The following is a 16086-nucleotide window of genomic DNA, read 5'->3' as shown; positions in this document are numbered from 1 at the left end:
ACTGTGTAGCGCCATGAAAACGGTCACAAAAATTATTAATTTAATTAAAGGTGGCCAAAAATTCCTTTCTCATCATAAATTTTAACACTTTCTCGAAGAGCATAACGCAATCTACACAGATGTTCCTTTATATTGTGAAGTGCGATGGCTCAGTGCAGGAAAATGTCTTGAAACTTCGCAATAAGAAAAAAGATATTCCTTTTTTTGCAAGAAGAATATCCTACAAAATTGAACGAATTTAGGTTCTTCTTCGAAGATTTAGATTCACTTTGCGAGCTTGCTCTCATAACCGATATAACTAATCATTTAAATATTCTAAATTCAAAGCTGCAAAAGTCCGACCAAACTATTACCCAGTTAGTTAGTTGTGAAGATTCTTTCCGTAGAAAATTGTTGCTTTTTAAAAATCAGTTGCAAGATAAACTTCATTTTTTTCCCTGCTGCCAAATTCTTTTTGAAGAACACGGCACAAATTGTAATTTTCTTAAGCAACTGAATATTATTCAATCTTTAATTGATCAATTTGATAGGCGTTTCTGTGATTTTGATAGTTTAAGACGAGATTTGATGCTCTTCAGCAATCCTCTTATCGCGCAAATCGAGGAACAAAGTCTATTTCTTCAGGAAGAATTGTGCGATTTGCAATGCGACATTTCTTTGAAATCCCGATTAGAAAAAGAGGCCGAGTTTTTAAAAATTTTAGATTCTTCTTCTTATCCACGTCTTCGAGATTTTGATCTCCGAATTTTTTCTGGTTTTGGTCCACATATTTATGTGAATGCTCCTTCTTCAGAATGAAATTGACGAAAACGGATAAACGTTCTTCTTTAAATGATACTTCCCTTTCCTCCTTGATGCGAGCTAGTTCTTCTAAAATGTCTTTGGATATATCATCCATAGTACAGTCTAAACGACCCAGGAAATCCTAGTTTACTTGTTCCCAAATGATCATTTACTTCTTTTCATCTAGTTTTCCTGCCGAGCCATACTTTCGATCGTAATTCTTCATTTTTTAGTGGAATAGGCCTACTGGGGAAACCACTTAAAAAAAAAACGCATCAGCAATAGTACTTCACAGGTGATGCGGAAATCTATTGCAATAATCCTTTAATTAAATTTTTTTTATGTTATTCTTTTCATTATGTTGTAATTATATATATAGGAATGTGATCATTAATATGTTGTGTATTGGTAGAACTCGTTAAAACAATTTAAAAAAGTCCTGTGCTATTTTACAATTTTTTCAATATTTATTCCGTAATTAATTAAAATGTGTAAACGAATGAGCGCACGAGAAAGCGACAGGACGGGCTCTGTGTATAAGAAGTGTGTGTAAGAAGATGGCTTACCTCGCGCGGCGAGAGGCAACCGTAAGCGACAAGAGGCGTGCGCGCGCGACGAGGAGCGAGCGAGCGCGAACGACGAGCCAGTGAGCGCAAGCGACAAGAGGCGGCCGCCCAGCGCTCTTTACGCGCTCATTGGCTCACATGTTTCAATTAATAACTCAATAACTATTGCCAATTTGACATTATGGTACATGATTTTTCTTCTCGGCTACACCCAATCTACCAGTACACAAAATATTAATGATAATATTCCGGACACCCTGTATATGTATATATATATGTATATATATATATATATATGTGTGTATAAAACACATAAACATATGTATTTTAAAGCTATTATTAAGGGAGGAAAAAATTATAATTATAAAAAAACACGAGGATACGCTGTAGCTGACACCTTACGTAGCGACGGGCCTGAGCGATCCGCGATCGTCGCCTCGACCGCTAAGCGCGGAGCGGTGCAAGGGGAACGGTGGGTGTCACCGTTTGAAATTCGGCCGAAAAGGGCACTTAGTCTCCAGCTCTGCTATAGACTGTCAAAAGTAAAGTAATATGACATACGACTACGTAAATCATATGAACGTTGAATGTAAATATATATATCTGCATTAGCAAGTTAAATATACAGGGTATAAATGAGTAAGTGATCCAACTTTTTGTCACATGATTTAGCATTACCGACAAAGCTGTAATTAATGGAATTGCGTATAGATGTTGCACGTATCGTGTCGTTATCGGCAAGTTGAAATAGTTGACTTCTCAGCTATTTAAACTAGAGCCCCTTGCACAATGCCAGGCAACAGGCAATAAGAATAAAAATAGACCAATCACAATAGATTATTCTTGTAATAGTCGATTGTGATTGATCTATTTTTATTCTTATTGCTTGTTGCCTGGCATTGTGCAAGGGGCCTAAGAGTACAAAAAGATGTAGATACTTAACGTGGTAATACATTACACTTTTATAATGCATTACTACCTTAAGTATCTAAACTTTTTCATACTTACTCTTAGCTTAATCCATTAACGCCCAAAAGTCCTAAAATATTAGCCTTACTTTGCAATTGTATTTTATGTAAAAAAACATATATAAGGTTGGAATAGCATTTCCTTATGTTTTCGGGATCGTTCTATAAGATTCCGGCATCAGAATTCGTTTAGATTCACAATAAATTCCAATATGGCGGAATTTTTGGAAAAAGTCGTGAAAAATCGACAATTTTATTTTTTATAAGCTTGATTTCGTATCAAAAATGTTATTCTAATACAGATACAAGTGTCACATCTAGTCTCAAAAATGTTGAACTTTCAAGGTATGCATTGGTGAAAATGTGAATTCAAGATAGCTGCCCTAAAATGGCGGCTTGAACGAAAAAAACTTAAAAAATAATGTATTTTTAGAATAACTTCGCAAAATCCTAATATTTAGCATCAATTTAGTATCCAGGGTACTTAGAGGGATTTTAGGATATTTGCGGACAACTAATTCATATCAAAGAATTTCAAAATGGCGGATCCAAGATGGCGACTAAAAGGCACGAATAACCGTGAAAATTTCCAGATTTTCATGAATTTTCTTCTATTATTTTCATATGCATGAATTATTTTCGAAACGTACACATGCACATATACAGGGTGGGTAATTATAAACTTTCAAACTTTAAAAAAAGCATAAAAAACATCGAGATAAGTACAACGGACGGGAAAAAATTGGAATCGGCTACGTAAAGTTTTGAGAAAAATTATTAAATAAATAAGCGAATAAATGCGAATAAATGATTTTGTTCTCTTTGGATTGCTGTAATGAATCCATTTTTCATCACCCGTAACGATGCGATGAAGAAAACCCTTCCTTTTTTGCCGCTGGAGCAGTTGTTCACAGGCGAAAAAACGACGCTCAACGTCTCTTGGCTTCAAATCATAAGGAACCCAAGTTCCTTGTTTTTGAATCATTCCCAACGCATGCAATCGCTTGGAAATGGCTTGGCGGGTAACTCCTAATGCTGAAGCAAGCTCTTTTTGCGTTTGGCACGGATCCTCATCGAACAATGCCTCCAATTCAGCGTCTTTGAAGGTTTTTGGCCTTCCTTCACGCGAACGGTCGTCAACATCGAAATCACCGTCTTTGAAGCTTTTTTTTTTTTTTTTTTTTTGACGAGGAGGAAATCCATCATGGATACCCTTTTTTTTTTTTTTTTTTGACGAGGAGGAAATCCATCATGGATACCCTGACCCTCGGGGAAGGGCCAGGGTTATGCCGGACTCCTACCGGCTAAAACCTCCCCGGGTGGCGCTGCGAAGGGACTTGGGTCGGGGCCCCGGTGCCGCGTAACTGCTGATCGGGGCCCCGAGTCCAGATGTTACACCTTCTGTCCCTGAGGGGCGGGGTGGGGGAGGGGGGAAGCCGACCCGAGGGTCCGCTTCGACCACCGCTCCCCCAGGGGAAGGGGGAAGCCGGCCCGAGGGCCCGCTTCGACCGCCGTTCCCCTTTCCCACCCCTCACGCCTCGTCTCTTCGGTCGGGAGGGGGGAAGCCGGCCGAGGCCCGCTTCACCGCCGTTCCCGACCAGACGAGGCGCCGCCAATTGAAGAACGTTGTGTGGCTGACTGACCCACCGTATCAGCCAGCCACCCTACCTTGGGAGGGCTGGTTGGGGCACCGGGAGTCCCCGCCCGATGCCCCACCCTCCCGCCCGGCGGTTACGGGGAGATATACTCCCCTAGCCGCCGGGCTCTCCCCACCTCCGCGGAGGAATGGGGCGGGGGGTCCTAGTGACCCCCCTCCCGCATGTCCGACTGGTCTGTCGGACCTGCGATTCAGGGGGGGGAGGGGCATTATTTCGGTGATTAATCAATCACCGATACCCTCTCCCCCCCCTTATTCTCCCTTTTCATCCGACGCCCGTTCTTGCGGGAGTCGGCGGTCTGCGGGTTTGGGGCCTAGGCCACAGCCTCTGACCCCATCCGCTCCCCTCGCCCGTCGCTGCCGTTGGTGGGGCAGCGAGGGGTGGCGGCGGTGGCAGTGCCACGTCCACCCCAATTGCCGGGGCGGTCGAGCGCTGCTGCCACTGCCACGAGTGGGGCAAGCTTCTGCAGCACCACCACCGCCACCCCTCTGTCTCTCTGGAGGGCTCCTAGTTGTCCCCTCCAGGTCGTGGTTTTCCTCCTACCTCTCGCTCTCCTTATTGGAGGAGGAGGAGCAGGGGGGTGAGGAGGAGGCGGAGGTGGTGGCTGCGCCCCCAACCTCCGAAGTTCCTCCTCCTCCGAGGAGTCTGCGTCCCCCTCCCTGCTCCTGCTCCTTCCTCCTCTCCATTGGCGGTGGCGGTCTCTCCGCCTCTTCCGCCTTCCCCTTCCCTCTGCTCTTCGTCTCTCCTCCTCGGCCTCCTCCTTCTTCTGCATCACTCTTTCACAGAATGTGGTGAAGGCTTCCCATTTCTCTTCGCTCCCCAGTATCGCCCGGACTATACTGGGGAGCGAAAGGTCTCCACCTAACTGCCTTTCCACGACTCCGCTCTCGTTGCTCCAGGCCGGGCATTCCTGGAGCGTATGCTGCGCGGAGTCGTGGCCATTCCCGCAGTGGTGACAGGCGGCTGTGCGCTCCTTTCCTATTCGGCACAGGTACTCACCGAAGCAGCCATGCCCGGTGAGCACCTGTGCCGCCCTGAAAGTCAGGGCCCCATGGGCCCTTCCCACCCACTCGAGCAGGAAGGGCCGGACGGCCTCGACGGTCCTCCTCCCGTATCTGGCATTGGCCAGACACCTCTGCCATCTTTCGAGGAGGATCCGTCGAGTCTGGTGCTTCATCTCTCTAATCGTCCTGGCGAGCGGTATGTCCGCCCCCCCTCTTCTTAGGAGCTCGCGCTTCCTGTCGTACATACGTTTGTACGACAGGGCCACGAGCTCCATGGGGGGCATGCTCGCCAGGACTGTCGCCGCCACGCAGGAGACGGTCCGGTAGCATCTTGCTACCCTGGCCGCCAGCCCCCTTTGCACTTTGCGCAACCGCGCTTGCATCGGGCGACTGGCGGCCAGCGACTCGGCCCATACCGGCGCTCCGTACATCGCGACGGAGTTTAGGATTCCTGCGTGGAGGCGACGCGCCTTCATTTCCGGTCCCCCGACATTGGGCATTAGTCTGCCCAAGTTGATGGAAATCATCCTGAGTCGGGGGACCAGCCTACTGAGATGTTCTCTGAAGCACCAGGTGCCGTCCAGGGTGAGGCCCAGATATTTCATCTGGGCCTCTATGGGGACCCTGACTTGGCCTATCCTGATTTGGGCCTGGGGTGGCTTCATGCCCTTGGCGTGGAGGAAGATCGCCTCCGTCTTCCTTTCCGCCACCACCAGGCCCAAGTTGCGGATGGAGCGCACAACCGCCGCCACCGCTAAATTGGCCGTGCGAACGGCTTCCCCCCAGTCTCTCCCCCCGGCTAGGACGAGCGTGTCGTCGGCGTAGCACAACGTGCTGCAGCCGGGGGGGAGGGCTGTCCGGAGGACTGAGTCGTAGCCATATTCCATAGGAGGGGCCCCAATACAGATCCTTGTGGGACCCCACGACTCATCCCCCTCTCTCTTACCGTGCCATCGGCGTCCGTCCACGTAAGACGCCGACCCCGGAAGTAGTCCTCTATGACGGCCGTGAGGTAGGGTGGGAAGCGGAAATAACCCCTCATCGCTTGCACCACCCTACCCCAGGGCAGGGTGTTAAATGCATTCGCGATATCCAAGGATACCGCGACTGCCACCCTGCCCTCCGACACTATGGCCCCCGAGAGGGACTTGAGATGCAACACTGCATCCACAGTTGATCTGCCCTCTCGGAAGCCATACTGGCCGTCACCTAAGTCAGGACCCTCCCGGGACATATGCCTCTTGAGGCGGGCTGCTATTATGCGCTCAAAGAGCTTGCCCGCCTCATCCAGGAGGCATATGGGCCGGTACGCGGAGGGGGATTCCTCCGGCTTGCCCTCTTTTCGGAGGAGGACCACGTTGGCCCTCCCCCAGACTGGGGGGAATCTTCGTTCCCTCACTGCCCTAGTAAATAGGCGGGCGAGCCTGCCGCTCATGTACCCTGAGGCCAGGGTGAGTACACGGCCGGGGATACCATCGGGTCCCGGAGCTTTCCCGCTCTTGACCCTTTTGGTAGCCTCGGCCACCTCCTCCTCGGTGACTCCCGGAACCTCCCCCTGTTGTTCGGGGGAGGGGGTTACGTACTGGGTGATGGGGTCTTCCCCCCCAACCGGGAATAGGGTCCCCATCACCCGTCCCAGGAACCGGGAGTCAAGCGTCTCCGTCAGAGGGGGCGCCCATGGTCTCAGCTTTTGCATCACCATCCTGTATGGGCGCCCCCACGGATCCGCGTCCAACGAGAGGAGGAGGTTGTCCCACCCCTTTCCTCTGGCCACCCCTATGGCATTCCGGAGTTCTTTCGCTGCAGCGCAGAACTCCTGCCGGGCGGCCAGAGTGACCTCAGGGTCCGCGTCCCAGCGTACCGCTCTGAACGCGCGCCTGAGGTGGACCGACCTCCGCCGCAACGCGGCAATTTCGTCGGTCCACCACCAGGCGCATCGTTTTGGGCAGGCCCTGACTCTGGGCATGGAGGCATCGCACGCGAGTGCGAGAACCTGCATAACCTCCATGACCTCAGAGTCAAGGTCCTGCCCGTCCTTCCATTGTGGCCAGGTGGAGCCCATCAGGGAGATTTCTAAGTCCTCCCTGCTTAGCTGGGCTAGAGCCCATCTACCGGGCCGGGGTCCGTCCTTATTACGGGGCCGTAGGCCATCGGGGGTGACGGAGAGCTCCATCTCTATTAAGAGATGGTCCGACAACGATTCGAGCTCCTCCGCCACCCTCCAGGTCCGCACCCTTCGCAGGGCCGAGGGGGTCGCCCAGGACAAGTCTATAATAGACTCCCCCCTCGACCCCACGAATGTGGATTTTACACCATCATTCATTATGTGCAGACCTAGGCCCACGGCCCAATCCGCTGTTACCTCCCCCCTCCTGTCATCGCGCCGGGAGCCCCATAGCTCCGATTTGGCGTTAAAATCGCCGGCGACGATGACAGGACCTGGGAGATGTCTCTTGATGACATCTCCCATTTCTTGGAGCCTGGACTCGTAATCTACCAAGCCCAGGCTCTTTGCTGGGGGGAGGTATACCCCGACCACGGTGACGGCTCCCCACCTGGCCACAACGAATCCCCTGCCGCGATCCACGTATTTGGCAGGGGGTGAGCGGCTGCTCGCCTTCCACACAATAGCGACAGAGCCCAACTCGTCCCCGAACCACCTGCGGTTCCTGGGGACATGGTGGGGCTCTGCCGCTATGCCTAAGCCTGCACCGCGCTCCGTCATCGTGTGCTCAAATAGAGGTAGAGCTTGACGGGCGCGGTGCAGGTTTCCTTGTAACAACTTAATGTTCATTTTCCGTTATTACCACCACCTTCTCTCCCGGCTGTTCGCCGTCGGTGTCCTCGTTTTCTCTCGCTCTTTTTTCTCCTCTCTTCTCCTCCACCTCCATCCCCCCATCATCAGTGGGGGGCTGAGGGGGTGGTGGAAGAGAGAGAGAGGCTCTTCTCCTTCTTTGGGGTAGTGGGGGTTGGGATTCCGGCTCTCGGTTTGCCCCCCCCTCCACCTCTTTTCCTTCCTCGGTTCCTTTTCTTTTCCCCTCTGGGGATGCAGGAGGGTCTCGTGGCGGCGGTGCGGTCGCCATACCCCCTTCCACTGCATCCCCAGGGACATTCTTCCTCCTCTTGGGGGGACGGCAAGATGGTCCCCCCATTCTGTGGTCTGCCTTAACGCCGGCCTCTGCGCAAAGTTGGCACCTGGCTCTCGAGTTACACTCCCGAGCCAAGTGACCGGGTTCTCCGCATCTATAACAATTTTCGCGCCTGTCCTTGCTACTCTTGCAGTTTGTTTGCACGTGCCCTTTTTCTAGGCACCTGTAACATTGCAGGGCCCTTGCCTGCAGTAGCTCTGCCTTTGTCTGCGTCCATCCAATCCTAACACTGCCTATCTCTGCAACCCTCTTGGCCGCCGCGAGGGGGCACTGTATCCACAGTGTCCGGTAATTATTATAGGCTATTCTCAAACTCCCGGTCTTCACCTCTCCTACTTTACAACCCCCTGCCTTAGCCACTGCCTCCGCCGCCTCGCTCTCCGTAGTGGATATCTCCAGCCCTTTCAATCTGAGTTCCCCCATTTTCTGCGGCCTGCCTACTCGTGCCCTATCTGTCAAGACCTCTTTCAGTTCATCCGCCAGTAGATCCGCCTGCTTGCTCCTTTCTTCGCCTGGTATCTCAATCACGAGTGCTCCGGTGGCCCCTACTCTTGTCTTTATCTTATCGATACCAATCCCATCTAGATCTATCTTCCTTTTTGCCTCTGCTAGCAAGTCCTTATAATGTCCTTTTTCGGCAGTGATTGTCACCGTCGCCGTATTGGGGACTCTCCTCTTATTCTTTTTCCTTTCTTTCTTTTCGGGAATTACCACCTTTTTCACAATTTCTTTCCTCCTCTGCTCTTCTTTCTCCCTCTTCTTTTCTCTCCTGCCCACCACTTTCGTCCACATTTCCTGTGGTTTAGGTGCCTCCTCCCTGCTATGTTGTGTTTGTTGTCCCTTTCTCGTAGGTGGAAGCTGAGGATACTCTCTATTATAGTTTTCCTTGTTTTGTGCCCTTCCTTGATCCCTGGTTTCTTTCACCTCTCCTTTTCCTTTGTTTTTCCAGGCCCCCTGTTTGGGAGCCTCCTGTGCCTTCCACTCGTTCAGGGCCTGGAACACTATTCTCGACACCTCCTCTCCCAGTCCCTTCTCTTCTCCTTTTACTAATTCCACCCTCTTTTCCACCCTAACTTTGGTTTTCAGGGGGACAATTTCCCTGATCTTGGGACCTGCTAGTCTATTCGCGACCCTGGCTTCCCTCACCGGGTTTCTCTTCACCGTTGGAATCAGTCCCTTTTGAATCTCAATGACTCCAGTCAGGACTTCCTCCTCCTCCTCCATATCGACCATAGGTGGCGTGATCGCCCTTCCTATCCCTTCTGTGCGGATCAGGGGCGAGGAAGCACCCGCCATTTGTTGCGGTGCCTCCTTTATACCCCGACCCGTACTTCCCGGTTGTTTCGAGGGCGGGGAGGATACCGCTACCTGCAGCGGTGCCTCCCTTATACCTTGAAGCATTTGTTTTACCTCCTCTAATTCTTTCTTAACCTCCCTCAGCGACGTCTTCAGACCTACGTTCTCCGTCCTCAGTTCCTCTATCAGGTCGAGATTGTTTCCGCATTTGTCCTGCGCCATTTGCATGGACAGGACGTTTGCTCCTGCTGTTATCGCTGCAGCTGCATCCCTGAGGACCTTTACGTGGGTTCCTTTGAGGCTTTTCGATTTTTGTGAAAAGCCGAGGACTTTAGCGGACGCTTCGAGTATCGTCGCTGCTATATCGCGGAAGGGTGCCTCCTCCAGGTGTTCCGTCATCCTTCTAATTTCCGCCTTGTACTTCCTGTTGGCGGTACAGTCTAGGAACTCCTCCGTGGGATTTTCCAACCCTTTCAAGAGAGCTTCCTCTCTCTTCTGCTCCATTATGGCAAGTTTCCTTGCCATAAATTCCTTCTTCGATCGGTATCCCCCAGTTGTCTCGGGCCTGCCCCTACCTCTGGTTGCCTTCTCTATCAGACGTTCTTCGTCTGTATTTCCTTCGTCATCTCTGGGGATTTCCCACTTCCCTTCCTTTTTTCTGGTGACTTTCTCACCATCATCGGAGTCTTCTTCCTTAGAGGTGGCGAACGGCGTTGAGTCGTCGACCTTGATGGGCGATCGGGACCTATCGCTGTTGTCGGTCTCTTCCGCCTTCCTCTTCTCTAGGAGCCTTGCGCTCCTGAGTCCCTCTCTCCTAACCGTCACCTGGCTATTGCCAGGTCGGCTTCTCAAGTCCTTTGGATTTGCCTGGGTCGTCTTAATGTTTTCCGAATCCGATGAATCATTTGAGGAGGTTGTATAGTCAGTCATTCTTGGTTTTGAACCCACAACTCTGCACGGCTCCGGTGCCCGGGCATGCCCGCATCCCCCCGGCAAGGGGGAGCCTCCGAGTTCCCCCGGAGGAGCACCATATGGCACGGGCCGACGGAATATAACATCGTCGGCACAGGCCTCCCGCCCCCTACACGCGCCCTGACCACCATCTCTGGTGGCCAGACCGCTTTCGGGGGTCCCACACCTCCGACAATGTGGGCACCGTGCAGAGCGCCGCCACGCGGGGGGCCCCATGGAAGGAGATAGTTCACCAGTGTCGCACCCCACCGGGAACGTCTCCCCCATGGCAGCCAGCGTGCTCGCGCCGCCCGAGGGTCCGCTTTAGGGTGATGCGATCGCATTCCCTCGGGCACAGCACACAGGGGCTCCGACTCCGCCTCGGAATACGTCCGAGCGACCCGGAGCACCCCTCCACCCCCCGGGTACCGCGAGGGGTTCCAAACCCTCGCGGTGTGCAGACCCGGGTGTGGGTACCTCTCTCCGCCTGGCCGTGGCCAGGACGGATGAGGGAGAGGATCGTTCCCTTCGGCTGCCGGAGCACCGGCGTGCAATGCCTCCGGGAATGAGTCCTCTGGTTGGCGCCAGAGGGTGTCTCGACCCCGACCTCGGAATACGTCCGAGCGGCCCGAGACACCCCTCCACCCCCCGGGTACCGTGGGGCAAGCCCCACGGTGTGCAGACCCGGGTGTGGGTTCCTCTGTCCGTCCGACCGAAGCCGAACGGGTGAGGGAAGTCGGGGAGTCCACCTTCAAAGAAGGTGGGGTCCTCTCCCCTCGTCACCCTAGGGTGCCCCGACCCCGACCTCGGAATAAGTCCGAGCGGCCCGGGACATCCCCTCCACCCCCCAGGTACCGTGGGAATAGTCCCGCACGGTGTGCAGACCCGGGTGTGGGATCCTTCGTTCGCCCAGCCGTGGCTGGGACGAGCGAGGGAGAGAGATCCTCCCCTCTTCGGCTGCCGGAGCACCGGCGTGCAATGCCTAGGAGGGTGGGATCTCTCAGGACGCGGCAGCGTACCCCGACCCCGACCTCGGAAACGTCCGAGCGGCCCGGAGTACCCCTCCGCATCTCAGGCACCACGGGGGAGGAGGATCCCCATGGGGTGGAGCCCTGGATGCGGGTACGTCCCTCCGCCCCGGTCTAACCGTAACGGTCCAACCGAGGCGGGAGGAAAGGGTTCTCTCTCTTCGGCTGCCGGAACACCGGCGTGCAATGCCTCGGAGAGAGAGGTCCCCTTCCTGGAGCGAGTGTAGAGGAGGTCATCCCTGTCGGCTGCCGGAGCACCGGCGTGCAATGCCTTCAGGGATGATGATCTCCTCCCACCCGCTCTGTGACCATGCTGGTCATGGACCAGGCTGATCACTCAGCCCGGTCGGGTGCTCTTGGTCCAGTCCCTCCGTACAGACCACTCCGGCTTGGTAGAACCTGCCAGGGGCCGAAACCCCCGCCGGCACAGCTCTGTACATCATCGGGACCTTCAAGCCTCCCCACCACGTCAAGGTGGCACCCACGGGGAGGATCATGGATACCCTGACCCTCGGGGAAGGGCCAGGGTTATGCCGGACTCCTACCGGCTAAAACCTCCCCGGGTGGCGCTGCGAAGGGACTTGAGTCGGGGCCCCGGTGCCGCGTAACTGCTAATCGGGGCCCCGAGTCCAGGTTTGCACCTTCTGTCCCTGAGGGGCGGGGTGGGGGAGGGGGGAAGCCGACCCGAGGGTCCGCTTCGACCACCGCTCCCCCAGGGGAAGGGGGAAGCCGGTCCGAGGGCCCGCTTCGACCGCCGTTCCCCTTTCCCACCCCTCACGCCTCGTCTCTTCGGTCGGGAAGGGGGAAGCCGGCCGAGGCCCGCTTCACCGCCGTTCCCGACCAGACGAGGCGCCGCCAATACACACGTTGTGTGGCTGACTGACCCACCGTATCAGCCAGCCACCCTACCTTGGGAGGGCTGGTTGGGGCACCGGGAGTCCCCGCCCGGTGCCCCACCCTCCCGCCCGGCGGTTGCAGGGAGATGTATTCCCCTAGCCGCCGGGCTCTCCCCACCTCCGCGGAGGAATGGGGCTGGGGGTCCTAGTGACCCCCCTCCCGCATGTCCAATTTGTCTATCGGACCTGCGATTGGAGGGGGGGAGGGGCATTTATTCCGATGGTTCGTTACCATCGGTGCCCTCTCCCCCCCTTATTATCATCCGACACCCTTTTTCGTGGGAGTCGGTGGTCTGCGGGTGTAGGGCCTGGGCCTAAGCCGCGCCCCCCACCCGCTCCCATCACCCGTCACTGCCATTGGTAGGGCAGCGGGGGGTGGCGGCGGCGGCGGTGCCACATCCACCCCAACTACAGGGGCGGTCAGCGTTGCTGCCGCCGCCACCAGTGGGGCGAGCCTACGCAACACCACCACCACCACCCCTCTGTCTCTCAGGAGGGCTCCCAGTTGCCCCCTGCATGTCGTTCCTCTTACTCTCTTCCTTCCTCTCGCTCTCCTTATTGGAGGGGGAGCAGGGGGGTGAGGGGGAGGAGGAGGCGGTGGTGGCTGAGCCCCCAGCCTCCTCAATTCCTCCTCCTCCGAGGAGTCTGCGTCCCCCTCCCTGCTCCTGCTCCTCCCTCCCCTCCACTGACGGTGGCGGTCCCTCCGTCTCTTTCGCATTCCTCTACCTTCCGCTCTCCTTCTTTCCTCTTCGGCCTCCTCCTTCTGCTTCATAACTCCCTCGCAGAAGGAGGTGAAGGCCTCCCACTTCTCTTCGCTCCCCAGTATCGCCCGGACTATACTGGGGAGCGAAAGGTCGCAACCTAACTGTCTCTCCACGACTCCGCGCTCGTCGCTCCAGGCCGGGCATTCCTGGAGCGTGTGTTGCGCGGAGTGGTGGCCATGCCCGCAATGGTGGCAGGCGGTTGTGCGCTCTTTTCCTATGCGGCACAGGTACTCACCGAAGCAACCATGCCCGGTGAGCACCTGCGCCGCCCTGAAAGTCAGGGCCCCAGGGCCCTTCCCACCCACTCGAGTAGGAAGGGCCGGACGGCCTCGACGGTCCTCCTCCCGTACCTGGCATTGGCCAGATACCTTTGCCATCTTTCGAGGAGGATCCGTCGAGTCTGGTGCTTCATTTCCCTAATTATCCTGGCGAGCGGTACGTCCGCCCCCCCTGTTCTTAGGAGCTCGCGCTTCCTGTCGTACATGCGCTTGTACGACAGGGCCACGAGCTCCATAGGGGGCATGCTCGCCAGGACTGTCGCCGCCACGCAGGAGACGGTCCGGTAGCATCTGGCTACCCTGACCGCCAGCCCCCTTTGCACTCTGCGCATCCGCGCTTGCATCGGGCGACTGGCGGCCAGCGACTCGGCCCACACCGGTGCACCATACATGGCCACCGAGTTTAACACTCCCGCGTGGAGGCGACGTGCCTTCCTGTCTGGCCCCCCGACATTGGGCATTAATCTGCCCAGGTTAATGGAAACCATCCTGAGTCGGGGGACCAGCCTATTTAGGTGTTCTTTGAAGCACCAGGTGCCGTCCAGGGTGAGGCCCAGATACTTCATCTGGGCCTCTATGGGGACCCTGACTTATCCAATCCTGATATGGGCCTGGGGTGGCTTCATGCCCCTTGCGTGGAGGAAGATCGCCTCCGTCTTCCTTTCCGCCACCACCAGGCCCAAGTTGCGGATGGAGCGCACAACCGCCGCCACCGCTAGGTTCGCCGTATGTACGGCTTCCCCCCAGTCTCTCCCCCCGGCCAGGACGAGCGTGTCGTCTGCGTAGCACAACGTGCTACAGCCGGGGGGGAGGGCTGTCCGGAGGACTGAGTCGTATCCAATATTCCACAGTAGGGGCCCCAACACCGATCCTTGTGGGACCCCACGACTCATCCCCCTCTCTCGCACCGTGCCATCGGCGTCCGTCCACATGAGACGCCGACCCCGGAAGTAGTCCTCCACGACGGCCGTGAGGTAGGGTGGAAAGCGGAAATAGCTTCTCATCGCCTGCACCACCCTACCCCAGGGCAGGGTGTTGAACGCATTCGCGATATCGAGAGATATCGCGACTGCCACCCTGCCCTCCGACACTATGGCCCCCGAGAGGGACTTTAGATGCAGTATCGCATCCACAGTCGATCTGCCCTCTCGGAAGCCATATTGGCCGTCGCCTAAATCAGGACCCTCCCGGGACATATGCCTCTTGAGGCGGGCCGCTATTATGCGCTCGAAGAGCTTGCCCGCCTCATCCAGGAGGCATATGGGCCGATACGCGGAGGGGGAGTCCTCCGGCTTGCCGTCTTTTCGGAGGAGGACCACGTTGGCCCTCCCCCAGACCGGGGGGAATTTCCGCTCCCTTAGCGCCCTCGTAAATAGGTGCGCGAACCTAGCGCTCATGTACCCTGAGGCCAGGGTGAGGACACGGCCGGGGATACCATCGGGCCCTGGAGCTTTCCTGCTCTTGACCCGCCTGGTAGCCTCGGCCACCTCCTCCTCGGTGACTCCCGGAACCTCCCCCTGATGTTCGGGGGATGGGGTTACGTACGGGGTGATGGGATTATCCCCCCCAACCGGGAATAGGGTTCCCATCACCCGTCCCAGGAACCGGGAGTCAAGCGTCTCCGTCAAAGGGGGCGCCCATGGTCTCAGCTTCTGCATGACTATCCTGTATGGGCGCCCCCACGGATCCGCGTCTAGCGAGAGGAGGAGGTCGTCCCACCCCTTTCCTCTGGCCACCCCTATGGCATTCCGGAGTTCTTTTGCGGCTGCGCAAAACTCTTGCCGGGCGGCCAGAGTGACCTCAGGGTCCGCGTTCCAACGCTCCGCTCGGAACACGCGCCTGAGGTGAACCGACCTCCGCCGCAACGCGGCAATTTGGTCGGTCCACCACCAGGCGCATCGTTTTGGGCAGGCCCTGACTCTGGGCATGGAGGCATCGCACGCGAGTGCAAGCACTTGCAAAACCTCCATGACCTCAGAGTCAAGGTCCTGCCCATCCTTCCACTGTGGCCAGGTGGAGCCCATCAGGGAGATCTCCAGATCCTCCCTGTTTAGTTGGGCCAGAGCCCATCTTCCGGGCCGGGGTCCATCCGCATTGCGGGGCCGTAGGCCGTCGGGGGTGACGGACAGCTCCATCTCTATTATGAGATGATCGGATAGCGATTCGAGCTCGTCCGCCACCCTCCAGGTCCGCACCCTTCGCAGGGCCGAGGGGGTTGCCCAAGACAAGTCGATGATAGACTCCCCCATCGACCCCACGAAGGTAGATTTTCTACCATCATTCATGATGTGCAGACCTAGGCCCACGGCTCAGTCCGCCGTTACCTCCCCCCTCCTGTCATCGCGCCGAGAGCCCCAGAGCTCCGATTTGGCGTTAAAATCGCCGGCGACGATGACAGGACCCGGGAAATGCCTCTTTATGACATCTCCCATTTCTTGGAGCCTGGACTTGTAATCAACCAAGCCCAGGCTCTTTTCTGGGGGAAGGTATACCCCGACCACGGTGATGACTCCCCACCTGGCCACAACGAAACCCCTACCGCGATCCACGTATTTCGCGGGGGGTGAGTTGTTGCTCGCCTTCCAGACTATAGCGACAGAGCCCTCTTCGTCCCCGAACCATCTATGGTTCCTGGGGACATGATGGGACTCTGCCGCTATACCTAAGTCTGCACCGCGCTCCGTCATCGTGTGCTCAAACAAGGAGAGCGCTTGACGGGCGCGGTGCAGGTTTCCTTGGAGTAGT

At 55.9% G+C, this 16086-nt stretch overlaps 1 protein-coding gene across 1 annotated transcript; it reads right to left on the bottom strand.

Annotated features, from left to right (window-relative positions):
* Positions 1-586: 586 nt before the first annotated feature.
* LOC112590262 (uncharacterized) lies at positions 587-10354 on the bottom strand. Its single transcript, XM_025306209.1, has 3 exons — positions 8906-10354; positions 8191-8824; positions 587-906 (listed from the first exon to the last, which is right to left on the bottom strand). Exons 1-3 carry the CDS (start codon positions 10352-10354, stop codon positions 587-589), a joined length of 2403 nt encoding a protein of 800 aa, XP_025161994.1.
* Between the last annotated feature and the right edge of the window lie 5732 nt (positions 10355-16086).

Source organism: Harpegnathos saltator, unplaced genomic scaffold, assembly GCF_003227715.2.
Source record: "Harpegnathos saltator strain DR-91 unplaced genomic scaffold, Hsal_v8.6 scaffold770, whole genome shotgun sequence".
NCBI lineage: Eukaryota > Metazoa > Arthropoda > Insecta > Hymenoptera > Formicidae > Harpegnathos > Harpegnathos saltator.
The sequence above is the reverse complement of the archived record's forward strand: the minus strand, read 5'-3'. Positions and strand labels throughout refer to the sequence as shown.

Excerpts from the sequence above, each read along its gene's own strand:
- LOC112590262 (XM_025306209.1), bottom strand. The coding sequence starts at position 10,354 with ATGACTGACTATACAACCTCCTCAAATGATTCATCGGATTCGGAAAAC. Across the intron at positions 8,825-8,905 it reads AGGAAATGTGGACGAAAGTG|AAAGAAAGGAAAAAGAATAA; the intron begins GTGGGCAGGAGA and ends ATTCCCGAAAAG. Across the intron at positions 907-8,190 it reads CGGTCACTTGGCTCGGGAGT|ACTGTACTATGGATGATATA; the intron begins GTAACTCGAGAG and ends TGGGTCGTTTAG.